Source organism: Callorhinus ursinus, unplaced genomic scaffold, assembly GCF_003265705.2.
Source record: "Callorhinus ursinus isolate GAN/ISIS: 27379988/994484 unplaced genomic scaffold, GSC_fseal_2.0 scaffold23, whole genome shotgun sequence".
Lineage (NCBI taxonomy): Eukaryota > Metazoa > Chordata > Mammalia > Carnivora > Otariidae > Callorhinus > Callorhinus ursinus.
The window spans coordinates 11,416,774-11,438,537 of NW_027397085.1; the positions used below are offsets into that span (position 1 = coordinate 11,416,774).

At 35.8% G+C, this 21,764-nt stretch overlaps 1 protein-coding gene across 2 annotated transcripts in view; it reads left to right on the top strand.

Moving 5' to 3' along the window:
* Positions 1–21,764, top strand: part of CENPK (centromere protein K) — a 63,407-nt gene that overhangs the window by 39,643 nt on the left and 2,000 nt on the right. Inside the window, exons 11-12 of one of the 2 annotated variants that reach the window (XM_073905416.1) lie at positions 12,346–12,393; positions 12,676–12,902. In XM_073905416.1, coding sequence (XP_073761517.1) covers positions 12,346–12,393; positions 12,676–12,687 — 60 coding nt within the window. In that variant the 3' untranslated portion in view covers positions 12,688–12,902. Of the gene's footprint in view, positions 1–12,345; positions 12,394–12,675; positions 12,903–21,764 lie in introns of those variants that run through there. The other variant, XM_025892784.2, reaches the window with a different exon arrangement.

Consider the following 21,764-nt stretch of genomic DNA (forward strand, 5'->3'; position numbering starts at 1 on the left):
TTAGTTTTCTAAGAGGACTTAGTGTGTACTTTTTTATATTTGAAAAAGCTTTCTAATGTTTGTCATCCATATTTCTTTCTTACCTTAAATACTTCAATTTTTTTAAAGTAAGCAAATACTATTCCAAGTATATCTTGTCCCTTTTAGAGAAAATACAAATACTGTTACATTTCAGAGAATGTAAGTTCTTTTATGGAAAGATGACACATAAAGTACCTTGCTAGAATACTCCAGTTAAAGTCAAAGGAATGACTATCTTTTAAGTTCTTGAAGTTACTGGAGAAGGGAAAAATTGGTTCAGTCAGTATTACCCTGACAGTAATTCTACAAAGTAGTAGTTCATGAACTTCTTTGTGTTGAAAATTACAGAAAGAAATAGATAAAGCAGTAAATATCTTGCTTTATTGGGCAAGTCTTCATTTCACATTTTACTCATAAAGATAATGGTTAGGATCTTTTGAGTTCAGTATCTTATATAAAGCATTAAAGAAAACTATGATGGTTACATCTTATTTCTTCTTACAGTCTTCTTACATAGCAAGATTATTTGCCCACTTTTGATCTCAATTATAAACAAAGTAAGTTATATAGTAGAATTAGTCTTGATTTGCACTCCATCTAAGCTTACAGCTCTTGTAATCTTTCTGTGGTTTTGAGAATGTTGGAGAAAATGTTTCAAATTCTGAGGACTTTTATGTATTTTCAATTTCACTGCTTTAAGATAATCACTGAAATCTATTAAGACTTAGGATTGGTTTTTATTTTACTGACTCTTACATATGACAATGCAAAATGTCAGAAAGTAATACCACATTCTAGCTTTCCCATGCCAGATGGTGATGTTAGCCTAATTTAAAAACAAAAAATTGTTTTAGTCTACCAGAAAATTTATTTAACTTTGTTATTGGCTGATGTGTATGTATCGACAGATTTGGGAGAAATTACATCTCTATTCGGTTGAAAATTCAACCCATATGATTATGACCCTTTGAGATTTAAGTTTTATATGGTTGTACATCTGTATTAACATTTCTGATACCCTGTTGTCTTTAATTTATTTTTTTGTTTATTTAGTTAACTATTAGTTTTCTTTTTTTCCCCATAACATGTATTTGGATCAAATGTCTCCACATAACATTTATGCACATCAGCACTTTGAAATCAAGACACTTGATCTTATTAATGTATTAATAAATACACATATATATTACTATAACACAAATTGTTTTTTAATATATTGACAACTATTTCACTATGATTTTTTAAACTGAGATATAATCGACATACAATGTTTTATTAGTTTCAGGTATACAACATAATGATTTGATGTTTATATATATTGTAAAATGATCACCACAACATCTGTCATCATAGTTAACAAATTTTTTTTTACTTGTGATGAGAACTTTTAAGATCTATTCTCTTTGCAAGTTTTTCAAATATGCAGTACAGTATTAACTATAGTCACCATACTGTACATTATATACCCACTGACTTATTTTATAACTGTAAGTTTGTACCTTTTGACCCTCCTTACTCATTTTGCCAACTCTCCACCCCATCCCTGCCTCTGGCAACCACCAATCTGTTGCTTTGCATCTATGAGCTTGTTTTCTTGTTTTGTTGTTTTTAGGTTACACATATAGGTGAGATCATATGACCCATAACTTTTTCTCTGGCTTTTTCACTTAACATAATGCTCTCAAGGTCCATCCTTGTCACAAATGGCAAATTCCATTCATTTTTATAGATGAACAATATTCCATTGTATTTATATGCCACCTTTTCTTTATCTATTCATCTATTGATGGATCCTTAGGTTGCTTCCATATCTGGGCTATTGTCAATAATGCTGCAGTAAACATAGGGTTGCATATATCTTTTTGAGTTAGTGGTTTCATTAGTTTGCTTCTTTGTTGCTTTTACCAAGAATTATATTTTTTAATTCTATAGAACATCCTTTATTTGAAAGTGAAGTTGGGTTAATGGTAAGTGTATATTGCAAACTCTAGGGTAGTCACTAAGAATATTTTCAGTATAATTGATGTGCTAAGACAGGAGAGAAATAGAATCATGTAAAATGCTCAATTAAAACTAGAGAAGACAGAAAAATGGAAGACAAAGAGAACAAAGGCAATGAATAGAAAATGGTAACAAATATGGCAGATGTTACTCCAGATAATAATCATTTGATAATCATTTTAAATGTGATTGGACTAAATACACCAATTCAGGCAGGACTGTCAAAATGGTTAAAAAAAGAAGACTCAGACTATATGTTTTCTGCAAGAAACCCATATGAAATATGAAGACTCGGATCAAAAGTAAAGGGACGGAGAAAGATATACCATGCTAACATTAATCAAAGGAAACCTGGACTTATCTATATTAATTTTAGACAAAGCAGACTTCAGAGCAAGGAAAATGACCAGGGATTACAAGGAACATCACATATTGATGAAGCTATCAATTCTCCAAAAAGACATAATAATCTTTCATGTGTATGCACCTAACTTTATCAGAGTATATAAGGCAAAAATTGATAGAACTGCAAGAGGAAACAGATGAATTCACAGTTACTGTTGGAGACTTAACATTCCTCTATCAATAACTGATGGATCCAACAGGCAGAAAACCAGTAAGGATATAGTTTAACTGAACAGCACCATCAATCAACTGAATCTAATTGACATTTATAGGATAGTAATCCAGCAATAGCAGAACACACATTTTTTTCATGTTCACATGGAACACTTACTAAGACCACATTCTGGGTTACCAATAAATTTTTAAAAGTAGACTATAAATTATGCTTTGAGACTACGATGGAACTGAACTATAAATCAATAACAGAAAGATACCTGGAAAAATCCCAAAATACTTGGAGATTAAGCAACATCTAAACACATACATTGAAGATATCTCAAGAGAAATGCTTAAAATATTTTGTACTCAGTGAAACTATAACTCCTCAAAATTTGTGAGATGCAACAAAAGTGAAGTTTAGAGAGAAATTTATAGCATTTAATATATTAGAAAAGATGAAAGATCTAAAATCAATAATCATAAGATTTTACCTTAGGAAACTAGAAAAGGAAGAGCAAATTAAATCCAAAGTAGCACCTGGCTGGCTGGCTCACTTGCGTGAAGCATGTGATTCTTGATTTCGGCATTATGAGTTCGAGCCCCATGTTGGGTGTACAGATAACTAACTAACTTAATTAATTAATTAAAATAAATCCAAAATAGTAAGAAAAATGATAAAAATCAGAGTAGAAATCAAGGAAAATGAAAACAGAAAATCAATACAGAAACTCAATGAAACCAAAAACTGACTACTTGAAAATATCAATAAAACTGATAAATCTCTAGCCAGGCTAACCAAGAAAGAAAGGAGACAGATTAATACCAGAAATGAAAAGATGGGCCATCAGTACTGAACCCAGGAATGTTAAAAGGATAAATAAAGGTATATTATGAACAAGTCTATACCCTCAAATTTTATAGCTTAGATGAAATGGACCAAACCTGTGAAAGACATAATCTACCAGAATTTACAGAAGGAAAAATAGCTAGGCTGCATAAGGCTATATCTGTTAAGGAAATGGAATCAATAATAAGCTTCCAAAACAGAAAGTATTAGACCTAGATGGTTTCAGCAGTGAATTCTACCAAACATACAAGAAGGAAATGATGTCAGTTCTGTACAATCCATCCCAGAAAACAGAAGCAGAGAGAATAGTTCCCAGCTCATTCTATTTGGCCAGCAGAATACTAAAACCGGACAGAGACATTACAAGAAAGGAAAGCTACAGATATCTGTCATGAACATAGGTGCAAAAATCCCCCAAAAAACAATCAAATTCAACAATGTAGAACAAAAATTTATCCACCACTGCCAAGTAGCATTTGTTCTAGTTATATAAAACTGGTTCAACATTCAAAAATCAATTAATGTAATTCATGACATCATCAGACTAAAGCAGAAAAATCATCATACCAATAATAGATTACAAAAAAGCCATTTTCCAGCTCCCATTCATGATAAAAACTCTCAGCAAGCTAGAAATAGAAATTGATTCTAAAGTTGATACAGAAAGGCAAATGATCCAGCATAGCTACCAAAATATTGAAGAACAAAGTTAGATGGCTGATACTAACTTTAAGATTTACTATAAAGCTACAGTAACCAAGACACTATGATATTTGTGAAAGAAGAGACAAGTCAATGTAACAGAATAGAGAGCTCAGAAATAAGACCCATACAGATATAGTCAGCTGGTCTTTGACAAAGGAGTAAAGATAATCCAAGAAAGCTGAGTCTTTTCCAACAAATCATGCACATGCCAAAACATATAAAGAAAAAACATAGATCCTGACATACCTTAAACAAAAATTAAATCGATCATAGAGCTAAATGTAAAATGCACAGCTATAAAAAAATACACAGCTATGTTATATTCTATTCTAGAACATAAGAGATAATCTAGTCTGACTTTGGGTTTTGTGATGCCCTTTTTTTAAAAGATTTATTTAGGGGCGCCTGGGTCGCTCAGATGGTTAAGCATCTGCCTTTGGCTTGGGTCATGATCCCAGGGTCCCGGGATTGAGTCCCACATCGGGCTCCTGGCTCAGCGGGGAGCCTGCTTCTCCCTCTCCCTCTGCCTCTCCCCCTGCTTATGCTCTTTCTGTCTCTCTCTGTATCTCTGTGTCTTAAATGAATAAATAAAATCTTTTAAAAAATGCTTTAAAAAAAGATTTATTTAGCGAGCATGCGCATGGGTTGGGGGAGGGGCAGAGGGAGGAGAGGGAAACATAAGTGACTGTGCTGAGTACAGAGCCAACACATGGCTCAATCTCATCACCCTGAGATCGTGACCTGAGCCAAAACCAAGAGTCGGACCCTTACCCGACAGTACCACCCAGGTGCCCCTCATGATGACTGTTTAGATACAATACCAAAATTCTAATCCATGAAAGAAAAAATAAATTGGTCTTCATTAAAATTTGAAATTTCTGCTTTGTTGAAGGCACTGTTAGAATGAAAAAATAAGCCACAAACCGAGAAAATATTTGCAACATACGTATCTGTTAAAGATAACAGAAGTAACCAAAATATACAAAGAACTCTTAAAACTCAACAATGGACAAAAAATACCCCAATTAAAAAGAGGACAAAAGCTCAGAACAGTCACCTCACCATAGAAGATACAGAGATAGCAAATAAGATGAAAAGATCTCCACATCATATGTTAGTAGGGAAATGTAAATTAAACAACAGTGAAATACAACTACAAATTTACTAGAATGGCCAAAATCCAAAACACTGAAAACATCAAATGCTGGTGAAGATGTGGAACAACAGGAACTCTCATTCATTGCTGGTGGGAATGCAAAATTATACAGCTACTTTGGAAAACAGTTTGGCATTTCTTATAATACTTAGTAGACATTTATTATACAACCAACCAATTATGCTGTATTTACCCAAATGTGTTGAAAATTTACATCCACACAAAATCTTTTTTTTTTTAAGATTTTATTTTTATTTATTTGACAGAGACAGACACAGCGAGAGAGGGAACACAAGCAGAGGGAGTGAGAGAGGGAGAAGCAGTCTTCCCGCTGAGCAGGGAGCCCTGTGTGGGACTTGATCCCAGGACCCTGAGATCATGACCTGAGCCGAAGGCAGATGCTTAACAACTGAGCCACCCAGGCGCCCATGTCCACACAAAATCTTGCACACAAGTGTTATAGCAGCACTTTTTCATAATTGCCAAAAGTTGAAAGCAATACAGCTGTTCTTCAATAAGCAAATGTATAAACAAAATGTGGTACATTCAAATGATGGAATATTACTCAGCTACATTGTGGTTACCTTAACATACCTAGTTGCCATATGACCAGTTCCAGAAAGTGCTCAATATCAAAAGATGAGTAACCCTGTAGTTTTGCAGGAATGATCATGTCCTAAGGAGGACTGCCTCTCCTAATACAGATAAGAGACCAAACATATTAATCATAACATGAGAATCTCCTTAATTCAAAAAGTAAAATTCAAGTGCAGTATATAGGAGACATATATAAAATAATTCAGAAAGGCTAAGCATAAAGGGATGGAAAAAAGTCTGAAACATTTGGACATTTTTGGCCCTTTTAGAAATCAGGTTGTCTGTCATCTTACTGAGTTTTGAGAGTTTTTGTGTATTCTGGAAACAAATCCTTTATCAGATCTATGATTTGGACAGGCTCTTGCATGAGGAAAACAGCAATGGTAGACTGGTGAAATTTGAAGGATCTATAATTTGATTAATAGTATTGTACCAATGGTAGTTTACTGGGCTCAATAATTTTAATATAGTTATATAAGATGTTAACATTAGGGAAGCCAGGGAACTCTCTGTACTGCTTTTGCAACTTTAAAATTAGTTTAAAATAAAAAGCTAAAAAAATAAGACTTCAAAGTGATAAGAATGAGTTCTCACATTAGTGTACTCTTTATTATAAATTTTAGCATTGATAAAATTTAAAAGAAAAAATATGTAGAAAGACTTAAAAACTAGATAAACATTAGTGGATCAGAAATCAGAAGAAAAATAGCTATGAGTGGAAATGAGGCCATAGTCATATTTGCCTCTTGGTTTAGAAGCACTTAGTAAATACGAGAATTTGATTCTTTCCTGGAAAGGAATATTAAAACTTCTCCATATGAGAAGGAGGACTAGAATCAGGGCTTCTGATTGAAGCTAAGGGCTTGAGTGAGTCTCTTCACGGCCAAAACCTTGTGAAAGGAGATCTAAAATAAAAAATACTGAGGCTTATAACAAGCTGTGAACCTAGCAAGGTGAAAGAGGCAAAGATGGAAAGATACAGCTTTAGGACCAGGAAGTAAGTGGGGATATGTTAAATACCCACTGTTCCTTGGATGGGTGTAATAGCCAAGTTCCAAAGATCCTTCTCTGCTGGTATTCATGTCCTTGGGTAGCCCCACCTTCACATGTATCAGTGTTGGTTTCTGTGACCAATAGAATATGGCAAAGAGTGTGCAGTTTTGAAGGCTAGCTCATAAAACACATTGCCTCTTCTATTTTTTTTTTAAGATTTATTTATTTATTTGAGAGAGAGAGCATGAGCAGGAGGGGCAGAGGGAGAGGGAGAGAGAATCTCAAGCAGATTCTGCACTGAGCACAGAGCCCGACTGGGGGCTCGATCTTAGGACTCTGAGATCCTGACCTGAGCTGAAACCAAGAGTCATACACTGAATCCAACTGTGTCATTCAGGCACTCCTGCATCTTCTCTCTTGAACTCATTTGGATTGCTAAGCTCTGGAAGAAGCTTGACACCATGCTATGAGAACACTCAGTTTGTGTTGAGGCACACAGGATGAGAAACAGGTCTCCTGCCAACAAAGGACCACATGTCAGCTGTGTAAGTGAACCACTTTCAGGTTTCAGATAACTAACCCTGGCCAAAATCTTGACTGCAACCTCATGGGAGACCCTGAGCCAGAATTATTCAGCTAAATTTTTTCTGAATTTCTGAAACACTGAAATGGTGAGGAAACAAATATTTATTGTTTTAAGCCATTAACTTTTGGATTATTTTATTATATAGTAATAATTTTATCATGGAAATGTTTAAACACTATAATAACTGGTTATGGACTTGGGGCTGGGAGAGACTAAACTCCTAGGTAAAGAGGGGTCAAAATAGAGGAGGAGGAAATGAATAAAAATGGCAAACCATAAACATAACAGTTTTCCTAGTAAAATGACCATGGAAAGCAAAAGTTAAATCAGTGAAGGGATTTAATGCAAAGATAGCCAGGGCAGCATATTTTGTTTTTTGCCTCTGCTCTTCCTACTTTCTAAGGGAACTAAATTTCGTTCGGATAATCCACTCTTGTCTACACAGCCATGTATATAGCTAAACCAAACATGGTTGTCTGAGTCCCCTTCTTAGTGATTTATTAAGGAATACATTTGGTGCAATATTGATTTAATATATATGTCTTCTGAGGAACTTTTGGGATAGATTTTTTTTCTGATTAAAAAAATATACAGGAGGAGATGACTTTTTTTCTTCTGGTAAATGTTATTGGGTCTGCACGGAACATCTGGAACTGTTTAGCCATTTTGCAACCATAAGGAGAGCTGCCATGGACAAATCTGGCATATTTAGTATGGCAGAGTCACAAAAGAGAGAGAACAAATTCTGATAATGTTATTGAGCCGGTGAATTAGTTGACCCTAGAGGTGCTTTACTAGGGAACATGATATATAAGATAATAAATTCTCCTTCTGGTTTAAGTAAATTGAGACAGATTTTTTAATGTTACTTGAAACTGAAGGTATCCTAGCTGGTAGCAACATCCAAAAAATGAAACATTCACTCTCAGTGAAATTAATTTTATGCATTATCTGATGAAGACTTTAAAATGTATATTTTGAGGTTGTTTGAAGAAATATATTTCTTCCATCTAAAAAGGGCTACAGGGACACCTGGGTTGTTCAGTCCGTTAAGTGTCTGCCTTTAGCTCAGGTCATGATCCCGGGGTCCTGGGATCGAGCCCCACATCAGGCTCCCTGCTCTTTGGGGAGCCTGTTTCTCCCTCTGCCTGCCGCTCCCCCTGCTTGTGTTCCTTCCCTCTCAAACTCTCTGACAAATACAGAAAATCTTTAAAAATAAATAAATGAATAAATAAGGCTAGAAATTGTAACACAAAAATAGGAACAAATGAAAACATTTGGTTATGAGAAGGAATTAATTACAAGTCCCATATCTGATTAAATATGATAATTTAAATACATTTCTACAAATGAGATAAACTCTTAACTGGATCAAGTCAGAGATTGACTTAATAAATTGATAAAGATAACTTGAAGAATTCACCCAGAAAGATAAAAAGATAAAAATTATGAAGAGCAAATAAGAGATATGGAGAACAAATTGAGGAACTCCACCAACATAGAAATTCTTAAAGAATAGAGAGAAAGGGGGCGCCTGGGTGGCTCAGTCAGTTAGGCGACTGCCTTCAGCTCAGGTCATGATCCCGGGGTCCTGGGATTGAGCCCCGCATCGGGCTCCCTGCTCAGCGGGAAGCCTGCTTCTCCCTCTCCCTCTGCCTGCTGCTCCCCCTGCTTGAGCTCTCTCTCTGTCAAATAAATAAATAAAATCTTACAAAAAAAAAAAAGAATAGAGAGAATGATGAATAATATTTGAATAGATAATAGCTGAAAAATTTTCAGTATGCAGAACAACAGAAATGCTCAGAAAAACATGTTCATGGAATACCGTGCAAGGTAAAGGCAAAACCACACCATGAAATAGTTTCGTGAAGCTGCAAAACATTAAGGAGAAAGAATTTTCAAAGATTGTAAAGAGAACAGATATGTTAGCAAGATAGAAATAGCAACCTTCTCTTTGATCTGCAACAATCTGCAATAATAGATATTGATGCTGAGTGGGGGAAAAGGCCATCAGCCTGGAATTCCATAACTGGCTAAACTGTCATTTAAGAATGAGGACAAAACAAATTTTCTGACATGAAAACTGAAAACCTTTCCTGCTGCATACCGTCCCTAAAAGAACTGTTAGTGGACATACTTCAACAAGAAGAGACCCTAACTTAGGAGGAAGGTGGGGGATAAAAGAAGCACACAAATTGTAATATTAGTTATGAAAGGAGACATGTAGAAAGAAAATGTTTCTGGAAAAGATGTTGCAAGGATATATACTTCAGAACATCTGGTTATTCAAATAAAAAATACAGCCTATTTTTAAAGAGAAAATCCCTACAAGGTATCCAAGTTTGCATTAGCATGTTCATAGTGGGAAAATATCAATTTTTCTAAATCATTACCATATACTATATGCACATAAGTTGTGATGTACCTTTAGGCATCAGGAGTACAGAATAATCTTTTGGTAGGAAGTTAATTTATGGGAAACACTCAAGGTTTTTTTGAAGACAGAGTTGGATTTCCCTCTTGAGGCTTATTTAGGGTATAAAGGGCTCATTTTGACTGGAGTATGACATGTATTCTTATTATCTAATGGCAGCAGGACAAAGGATTGTTTTTGCTTCAGGACAGTTGCATGTAATAGAGAAACTTTACAAAGAGCCTCAAACATAAAAGAAAAAAAGTTATAATGGGCTATATTAGAATTAGGAATTTCTGTGTAGAAAAAGGGTAAGTTCCTTTAAAGAGTTAGAAGGCATTGCAGAGAATGGGAGAAAGTATTTACAGTATCTAAATCCAACAAAGAACCCAAATCTGAAATATATAAAGAATACTCTCAAAATCAATAAATAGATGACATTTATCCCAGTTAAAAATTATACTGGTGAAAACACTTAAGAGACACTTCACAATAGAGAATAAATATTTTTAAAATGTTTTAACAATAAAGGAGAGAGAGTCTTGGTTGTTCAGGCTGCTCTAACAAAATACCGGAAACTGGGTACTTATAAACAACAGAAGTTTTTTTTGGTCACAGTTCTGGAGGCTGGACATTTTATCTCAGGGCAGGTGAAGGTCTTCTTTTTGGTTCATAGCCAGTACTTTTTCACTATGTCCTCACATGGTGGAAGGGGTGAGGAATCTCTATAAGTCTCTTTTCTAAGAACACTAATTCCATTTATGAGGGTTCTACCCTCCTGACCTAACTATCTCCCAAAGCTCTACCTCCTAATACCATCATATTGGGCTTTAGGATTTCAACATATGAATTCTGAGAGGGACACAAACATTCGGACCATGGCAGAGAGGAATTCTGGTTTCTAAGATGAAATAGACACACTTCTCCCTATTTCTCCCACCAAAACTTTGCACATTCTATGTAGAACTTTGCACATTATATGTAGAACACATGTTAGGAAACTGAAAAGTGGACTGAAAAAGCCATACTGGCCAGAGACTTGGTGGATTGGGGTTCTATTTTCTACATGGAAAAAACAGACAAACTTGTTGAATTCTGTTTATGTCACATGAAGGTCATTTAGATATGAGTCTTGGGCATACAGGGGCACCTGGGTGGCTCAGTTGGGTAAGCATCTAACTCTTGATTTCAGCTCAGGTCATGACCTCAGAGTCCTGAGATCGACCCCTGATTTGGGCTCCGCGCTTAGCACGAGGTCTGCTTCTTACCCTCTACCCATCCCTCCACTCACGCTCTCTCTCTCTAAAATAAATAAATAAATCTTTAAAAACATGGGCATATAAATGGTCTTTAAAGTCATTGGAAAACATACATTAATCAAAGGAAAAATCAGTCGATAAAGAATAGAATGGGTATCAGGACTGACTCCTGGGCATTTTAATATTTAGTAACTGAGAAGAGAAGGAAGGACCATTGGGGTAGTAGGAAAACTAGAAGAGTATAGTGTGACAGAACCCAAGGGAAGAAAATACAACATTTCCAGAAGTTGGGAGTGATCAACTGAATTGAATGTTGCTGGGAGTTCAAGGAAGAACCCAAAATTGACCAGACTGGCAACATGGATGTCAGAAAAATCCTTATTTAAACTTCACTGGGTTCTCTCCCATTTGGAGCACATAGCATTGACAATATATATCACTAAATTATATAACTTATTGCATTTTCCCTTATCACACTTTAATCTTGTTTTCCAATTTGTGAATTTATTGAGAAAAGGCACCTTATATTTTTATACTTCTTAGCCCTTTGCACAATGCTAATTGTTATTGGCATATTGGGATTTTGTTTTTATCTCAGTGATATGCTTTGGCTTCATCTTCTCTGTTTTGAATGTTAGATATTTGTATCGTATAGTTATAAACCATTAATTATACTCACCCTTTTCTTTTCAATATGTTTTTTTCTTTCTGCTATTAATCTCATACCCTAATAAAAAAGTAAATAAGAAAAGTAACTAAATAAGTAAATAATAAGTAGTCAAAACTGTTTGGAACTGTGAAATTTCTGAAATTGCCAGATTAACTGTAATAACAAGTAACAGTAATATTTTCTTGGGGTGCTTGCATGGCTCAGTCGGTTAAGCATCTACCTTTGGCTCAGGTCATGAACTCAGGGTTCTGGGATTGAGGCCATGTTGGGCTCCAGGGGAGTCTGCTTGTGCTCTCTCTCTCAAATAAATAAATAAATCTTTATAAAAAATAGTAATCTTTCTTTTTGTAAAATTGTAGATCATTCCCACAATACAGATTAAAATAATAGATACCATGTACATTCTATACCTTGAATTAGTAGATATTAACATTTTATAATTCCAGTTGTTTTGTTTTTCAAATAAATTTTATAGATTTAGTTGATGTCACTTTGTTCTCCTCCTTAATCCTGTTCTTTTCTCTCTCCCCCAGGTAATTATGATCTTCAAGAAACTGTATGTTCTTCCTGCGCATGGTGTTGTAAGTTTGATATATAATTGCTGTGGTATTAAGTTTATATAAATTGTACCATATTATGTACATCCTATCCCAGTTTGAATCAACATATGTTATTGCAGTGTTTCAACTTAATGTTACATAATTTATTCATGTTGACATTTGTAGATTTAGTCCAATTTAGTAATTCCAAGCCAGCATGAAATCAGAATTCATCTCATTTTTCTGAAAATACAAGCAAATGGTCTAATTTTAAGAAATGCCATGGTTTTTAACTAAAAAAATTAAATCTATGTCCATCTACAGATAAATGGATAAAGAAGATGTGGTCGATATATATGTATAGTGGAACATTACTCAGCCATAAAAAAGAATGAAATCTTGCCATTTGCAATGACATGGATGGAGCTAGAGTGTATTATGCTAAGTGAAATAAGTCATTCAGAGAAAGACAAATACCATATGATCTGACTCATATGTGGAATTCAAGAAAGAAAACAGATGAACCTATGGGAAGGGGGAAGAGAAAAACAGGAGAGAGACTCTTAACAATAGAGAGAAAAACCGAGGGTTTCTGGAGGGAGGTGGGTGGGGATGGGCTAGCTGGGTGATGGGTGTTAAGGAGGGCGCTTGTGATGAGCACTGGGTGTTGTATGGAAGTAATGAATCACTGAATTCTACTCCAGAAACTAGTATTGCACTGTATGTTAATTGCCTAAAATCTAAGTTAAAAATAAAAATAAAATAATTAAGTCTAATTTACATGCTAACACATTAAAAATTGCAAGTTAAAAGTCTGTTCTTACCTCTAAAATTCCTCAGTCCTCATTCTTGGGCTCCCAAACTCTTCTGCCTTTGCTTCTTTTTTTTCAGTCTCTGAAATACATACATATATACAGGAGATAGACAGACATGTGTACATACATACATACAAATTCCTTCTGCTCCCAATTTTCCATTTATTCCATTCCTGAAAGGACCCTGTGTACTATGGTTTATTAAGGCTTCTGAAAACTGCTAGCAAAGCTTTTTTTTTTTAGGTGTAAGTAGGGGATTTGCTATCAGTTCTACTCTGCCTATGATCTTCCTTTCTTAGGGAAAGAAATGGAAAGCTGGAGAGACAATTTTCCAAAGAGTAAAGATTGGTCATTATAAAACTTTTAAAGAATTCTACTGCAACTTAAATTCATTCAGGGATTAATTTAAATTTATTTCAAATAATTCAATTAGGAATTAATGTGTGGTTATTGCACTAAAACATTTACATGCTAACAGAAGTGCTATATATACTATGATAACAAGATATTAATATGGCATTTATATTACAAGATAAAGAAGAAAAAGGGGGAAATGACAGGTTATAAGAGTTACATGGTTACATTGGCAAGTTCACTTTATGAAAATCTGTTAGACACAACATTTTTCTTCAATTTATATATGTATGTACTTTTCTGTGTCAATATTCTACTTCAATAAAAAGCATTAAAGAGAGAGACATAAGAGATCGATCAACCTAATGCAATATGTGGATCCTGATTCCAATAAAAAGAGTTTTTTAGGCCTTTATTTGCATTTGAGGACATCTGATATTTGCTGAAAAGGAAATATTAGTTTTTAAGAGGAACAGTGGTATAGTAATGGTTATTTTTTTATATTTTTTATATTTTAGAAATATAGGCAAATATTTAATGGATGCAATGAAATGTTATCTGGGGTTGGCTTAAAGAGAATCCAGTGGGATGGAGCAAATAATGGGAAAAAAATTGGTCATGTGCTGATACCTGTTAAAACTGGATTATATATATTTTGGGGTTCATTATACTATTTCTCTACTTATGTATGTGTTTGAATTTTCTGCAATGCAGTTAAATGTACACACACATGCACACACATATAAAGCTAAATTGACACTTCATTTCTCCTGCTAATAATGTTTCTCCCTTACTCATACCATTTTTTTCTTAACTCAGTCATTTGGAGAAAAGGTTCTTTTGGAAATTTTCATTACTCTTTTTAGACGCAGGATGGCACTGTTTGAATAAGTAATTAGCCAATGTCCACTTCTCACTGAATAAGCTCCATTCCTTTACAATGTTGATACTTCCTAGGGCAGTTTGTCTTAGTTGAGAGTAAAAATTTTGATTCAGATAACTTGTAGAGATACTACTACTTACACCTTAACTTTAGTTCCCTGTGCTGGTTGTATCTATCTAATACAAGTTTTTTAAAATTAAGGATAAAGTTCACAACTATTTAAAGGGTGGTTTATGCAAAAACAGCTCTGTGCCCATTCTTACTTATTTTTTGTGTTTACAATTATTGCTAGGAGATTGGTCATCCATGTACTTCAATGCAAATACATCTATCTATCAATCATATATCATCTATCTCCATATGAATCCTCCTTATTTAAAACTGTCAATGCCAACCACAGGGCGTATTTCTACGTTTTAAATGGCACTGAGCCAAATACTACTGATTAGGGTCAAGATGAGGACTATAGACTAAGACAAAAGCTTTCCTTTGAACCCTCAGAAAGAGAATGGAAATAACTGTATTCTTGGACGTTCTCAGTCTGATTCATGCCTTCTTTTAGCCAACTATTCATGGATTCACCAGAAGAATTACACCTACTACCTCCGGTGTAGGAAGAAAAAAAAATGTCAAATGAGCAATAATGTTAGCAGAAGCTTGAAACTTAAGAGCGGGTATTCAGAAAGGTCCTCCTTCCCACCCCCTTCCCTCCGGTCCAATTCCCCTTTCTGGTTCTGGCCATCGGAAATTGACTTGGCGTTAACTACCGACTGGAATTTCAAGGCGTCAATAACCCTACCCCCCAGTACTCACCCCCCCCCACCACCACCCGGAGCTTCGGAAACTCTTCAACCTCTCCTACCCTACACTCAACCTTAGAGACTGATAAATGATGCAGCAGATTACACCGCTAAAAGGCAACATTTGTCCCGAGCTATTTTCACATTTTTTCCTGTTTCCGATTTGTGTGCCAGACTTTGTTTGCTTGCTTAGGACATGGAAAACATATTTGGGCATTTCCCCCACAGTTTAATGCCAGTGGCTTTCTCCCAGCAAATGAAAGTGAAAGTGCTACGTTGTAGTGGTGTTTTATCCTTTAAAGTGTGGACGGGCAGCTGTGTGTACGGAGGTGTGGGGGTGGGCGGGAGGGTGGGAGGGTGGGATTGGGTAGCTTGAAGAACCAGTTTTGAGGTTTTGTTTGTTTATCTTGAGATCGCAGCAGGGTTCCTGTTTTTTTCCTCCCTTTTTTGGGGGTCTGCCTTTGGATTTATTTTCATTTGGACAGTCATTGAGATTTCATTCAATGTACTGACTTAAAAAAATACACTCCACTTGTAGCTTTCCCCGGTTGCACTTTAAAACACCATCCAGTCTCACCCTCATCTGGAAATAATGCAAGCTTCTCTCTCTTCCCCCGCTCCCTCCCCCCCTTTTTTTCTTCTTCTTTTAAAGCCCCACATAACCTGAAGTCGGTAATCAGATGGAAAATGTGCTGGTCTTAGTTTACTTTAGTCTACTTTCCCTGTTGGTGGCAATTTTACTTGTTGAGGTATATTGAAAAAACACAGGCATTTTATGCACATGAAGCTACTGAGTCTTGAAATCTGCCACTGATCAAAGTTTGCTATAAGTTTCCTCAAAGACACTTTATGTGCAACTTTTAATATTTTTGTTGTGAGGACTTAAAAAAATACACGGAGAAGTACACCAGAGATCTTAACAGTGACATTAATTCATCTAAAGTCATTCATCCTCTCCCTCCCTCTTCCTTTTTCCAAGAAACAACTAATCATAAACCAGGCTAGAATTTCTAAAAAGAGGAGGAGGAAGAAAAAGAGGCGGAGTGGGGTAGGGGACTGAGTTTAGAAGGGCCAGAATTTCTCTCATTCACAGGGTGGAAAAGTTGACATTGTCTAAGCCCTTCTGAATGGCTGGTAGTTGGTTACCCTGATTGTACCTCTACCTCCCCTCCCCCTCCACGTGACGACCCAGGACACATGCGCACCCGACGCAGCCCGGCACATCTGCAGACTGACGTCAGTGTGCTCTGCCTCCGAGGAAAAGCTGCCAAAATTTTCTCCTGCTGCAATTCAAGTTGGCTGGGGGCCGGTAGTGAGATCTAGGGCTACTTCAACAAAACTTTGCTGCCCTTCCTGCTCCTCTTGTCTTCTTTTCTCTTGATACCTTTTGATGCTCTTCACATGTTATTTGCATAGCAAAGGCACTAAGCTGTCCAGGAAGAGAGGGCACCACTTCCACCCCCAATAAGCCTTTTTTTCCCCTTCCTTCCTTTCTTTTTTCCTTTCCTTTTTTTTTTTTTTTGGAGAGGGGGGCTCGAGAGAGAAAGGGGGTTTGCAAAAGCAGCATCTCAGGATGATAGCCTGGATGTGTTGATGGCATCTCTTTTATTGCCAAATCGGAAAGTCCGTTCTCTAAAGCCCGGTTTAGCCAGACTATAGGGTTTTATTCTGGCTGCAGAATAAGTAACTGACTGCTGTGGCTTTGCAAAGGGGGGCAGAAAAAAAAAAAAAAAAAAGAGAGGAAAGAGAGTACGTGAGTCGTCCAGTGCAATCTCTATTGTTTGAAACTTACTTTTTATCAGAATTTGAAGATGAAAACGGTAAGGAAGACTTAACAATATTCAATGAAACCGTTTTTGCTTTTTTTTTTTAAATTAAAACTTGTGCTTTGCTTGTCTTCCGAATAACGCGTAGAAAACTTTTTCTCTGTGTGTATGTGTGCGTGTGCGTGTGTGTGTGTTTTTAATGGCAATGAGTGAGCTTGACTGAACTCATTTTACAGATAGAAATCTTTTTAACTCCAGACTAATCGGGGTTGGAGAAATCTGGGTCTTGCAAGTATTTTATGATGCAAAAAATACACGTTTATTATACGAATAGACATGTTTTGTGAAATATGACTTGATTATTATTATTGTGGTCTTTTAACTAATCACCAAATAGTAATTGGGAAAGTAATGATGATGTGTATTTTAAACTGATTTCTAGTTTTCTTAAAGAAAAACCTTCTGCTTTTTATAGTTTCATGTCAGTGTCTTAAGTAGTCAGACAAGTGCATATTTTATGCTTGGGCTCAGAGGGCAGAATTAATGTGCTAGCTATAGCCCCGATGCTCTAGGATATGTTAAGCTTTTAATAGGCTAATCAAAGAGATGGAAGCGTGTGTTTTTGATTTACTTTTGGCCACTTGGGACGACGTGCTAGACTCATAACCCTCCGGAGCCTTGAGTATCTGGGTATGTCTGTATATATGGTATATGGGATCAAAGTTCAGGGATTGGGGGGGCAGTTGGGAGTGCTGGAGGGGTTTTTGGAAAGCTGCCTTCTGATAATGTGTACTACAATTCCTGTCTTTGGTAATTTCTTTCCTTGTACTAGAGGCAAAGAGAGTGAAAAAGCGCACTGAGAGGGAACAAGAGAGTGAGTTTCTTACTCTTGTTTTTATTTGAGCTGCCGGTGCAACGCGTTTGGGCCAAATGCCAACTGTCTGGGTCACACGCGTTTTATCCAAATAGATTTAGCGCTGCTGTCTGGAAATGGGCTGCTGAATGTTAACTTTAGGATCAACTCAACCAGGGCAGCTCAGACTGTTACCCTCTGTCTGGGCAAAGTAGGATGGGGGGGTGGGGTGGTGCAGAACGGAGGAGGAAAGGGGAAACTGAACCATAAAAGACACTGGAGTGTGATTTTCAACATATTCTTTTATATTCAAATTTCTTGTGGTAATTTTCTTTTCTTTCTTTCCTTTTTTAGCTTCTGTTGATTAGACTAAAATGTAGGAATGACAGTCTTTTAAATTCATGACAGGGAAAGAAATGTAACATAAAACGGGTGTAGTTGAAGGAAATTAGGAAAATTAATTTTGGAAATAATTGTTTTCCTGTGTTTCACTAAAGTGGTAACTGCAGTTCTGGTTTATATTAATTTCGTGCTTAAGTGTGATTATTGGTGTTTTGGATTTTTGTAGAATAGCATATAGAGGCAAATAACTTGATTTCAAACAAATCAAGCTCATTCATCTGCCACAAATGGCAGCAAATGAAATCTATCTTGTGGTACTAATATTTTTGTGATGCTCAAGGGGAAAAACCTCTAACCTCAAGACCTGAAATATTTTAATACTTTTCATGTTTGGGCCAATATGTGTAAGATTAATTTCTACTCTTGTCTACTCTTACCACTTCCTCTTCATTTCCTTAGCAACCACGAGTAGCTACTAGTGGTTTAGGGTGGGCCTTTATGCCAAATCCTACCCTGTGTGTGACTTTTATGAGAAAATAAAGAGAGTTAACATATTAAGAAAGTTAATAGCACCTTCTTGGGGGAAGAAGAAAAGGCAGAAGAGGTGGATAATTCTCTTGGTTCTACCAAAAGACAGTTGATTATCAATATTTTGTAATAGCCTCAGAAGAAAAAGGTGTTTCTGCTTTTCAGGAGAGAAGTTATAATACAGATAAGGTATTATACTTGCCATCTGGAAAAAAACAGTTTGGGACTATATGTAATTTGGGGCTTGATTTTTGTAGGATGATGTTTTGTATTTTTGCTTTGGGTTCATATGCTCTTCTTCATAGGTGAGTTTTGAGTGTTTTCAATTACACCTTGGGACACTAATCTCACAAAGTTTATAAATGATCTGGAAACCTTTGTACTTACAGCTTAGTAGTGTTCTTGGCATATAGTAAGTGACACTAGACATTTGTCGAGAGAATAAATGGCAAATGAAATGAGAATTTAATTTTCATATATAAAAGTGAAATACGTGAAGGGAACACAGTAGTGTTGCTTCCTCTGTGAAGACCAAATCAGCCTTAAAATAAACAACCAGAGTTAAGATGGATGAAAGAAGTTGAGTAGGATGTTATACATGTTCTTTAGCTCCATAATAATAGTTCATGAGAGGAAATTATTACCTTGACTACTCCCAGATCACTTGAGTAGGAAGTCAAGATGATAGAGGAAAAAGACAAGTAAGAACCCTTCAACTAGGGAGACTACTTGAGGCAGTAACTGTAGAGCAAGTTGTCTGATCTTATTTCCACTTAGCTAGTGTACCTTTGATCCATGGAAGCAGGTAAATGATCCCTTAACTTTACTGGCTGGTACATTTGTATAAGGAAAAAAAGCATATGTGGAATCAAAGTAAAATGGAAGTTTTCAAATTTAAAATATTTGTAAGACCAGTTATCATGACCTAAATTCTTTATTATTTGCTCTAAAAGACGATGTTATTGATTGATTCCTATCATCATATTTAACTCTTCCACATTTTGAGGGGAAGAAAGAACATGAAACTGTTTTTGAAGGAAGGCCTTTGAAAAGTAATGGGTAAGATAAGGAGGAGAGAGGGCTAATATTTCCTCAGCCATTAAAGTAAAGGGTGCAGACACTTTACATCATGTGTGATCTAATGTAATCGACAAGTCTTTGTAAGGTAGATACTATTATCCTGGTTTTATTGATGAGGAAACACATCCAGAGAGGTTAAGTAACTTGGAGTCAAGCCAGGACTCAAAGCCTTTATCTTTTCCACAACGTAATAATGCTTCTCCTATACAATGTAAAGAGTTAATACATTATGATTTATGGACAATTATGTAATATTTTAATGTTGGTTTGAATTATGGAAACTATGTTTGAAAAAGTCAGTGTTTTATACATATTTCTTTATAATATCCAGATTAACCTCTTGAGCAGGTGTCAGAAAGTAGGTTCACTATTAATTTTTATTGTGTAGGTAACTAAGAGAGGTTGATATGTTAGTTGTTGCTGATTTTAGTTGACCTGAGCCAACTCATTTACTTATTATTTAAGTTCCTTCACTGGCACCAGAGGATTAAGAAAAAAGTGGGGAGTGAGGGAGGGTGTGAGAAAGGAGAAAGAAACTCAAATTTATTGAGTGCCCATGTGCCAGATACTGTAGCTAGTGGTGGAAACAAGCTTTGGTTTAACTTTAAAGCTCCTGCTCTTTCTATTATGCACCAATGCCGCTTTTTACTACAAGTCCTTAAATCAAATGTTAGTCTACTTCTGGCCAAGTTGTTACATATTACTTTTTCTCTCAATGCTACTGGCTTGCTTAACTTGGGCGTTTACTGGACAGTGGTAATGATTGTAAGAGTGGAGGTTACAAAACTGAAGAGCAGGAAATTTCTTAAGGGGAAAATAGTTGTTCCCTAAACCCAGACAACTTTAAGTTTGTCATTAGTTTCAGAGCCCAGGAAAATAGGAAAAAAGGATGAAGGAGTCATACAAATATATCACCACTAATAGAAAATGAACTCAGATGTGTTAATTATATGTTCTTCTTTAGAGGAAGATTAAGGTATATGAGGGACTCATTTAATGTCAGACATTATTATGCAAAACACTCAAGTGATCTGAAGAGTGAATCTTGCTTATGAAGTGACAGTTACACTTTAATATCTTATGGGAAGGTTTGGAATAAGGATACTGTATGTAAGTTGGTTAGGAATCAAGATAACTGGATTCTTTTCTTTACTGTTATTGACTAATGGCATGACTTAAAAGATTTTTATAGATTTTTGCCTGACTAAGCATATGTCTTGCCTAAATCATTGTGGAAATAATTTTGAGATGAAACAATTATAGTGTGTGAAGTTGCTTAAAACTATTCACATCAATTAATTTATACCATTTATTATGAATATATTATTTGACAGTGGTTACATGGGACTACTATTGAATATTTAAGTTAGAGTGCCTTAAACTGGAAGTATGATATGGTAGAAAGAATTTAGACTTTAGAGCCAGATAGCCTTTGGTATGACTCTTGGCTCTGCTATTTTCTAGCCGTCTGACCACTATGAGTTTCAACTGCCTTATCTGTAAATTGGGAGCTGTATTGTTATCAATTCTTGCAAAAAAAAAAAAAGTCACCATAAACTTAGTGGCTTAAAACAACACACATTTATTATCTCACAGTTCTCTGATTCAGGAAACTGGGCATGAAGGGGCTATCTATATCCTGTGCTTTAGGGTCTTTAATGAGGCTGCAGTCAAGATGTTGGCATGGGCTCAGGTCACCAAAGAATGCTTGACTGGGGAGGGATCTGCTTCTAAACATATTAATGGGCAGGGTTTGTTTTCTCACAGGCCATTACATTGAGGGCCTTAGTTTCTTGCTAGTGGTTATTTGAAGGCTGCTCTCAGTTGCTTGCCATGTGAGCCCTTCCATATGACAGCTTGCTTCATCAAAACCAAAAGGGAGAGAGTCTACTAGTAAGATAGAAGTCAGAATTTTTTATAATCTAATCATTGAAGTGACATTTTCTCAACATTTTATTCGTAACATTTCTCAAGTTACTCAAGGGAAGGGAA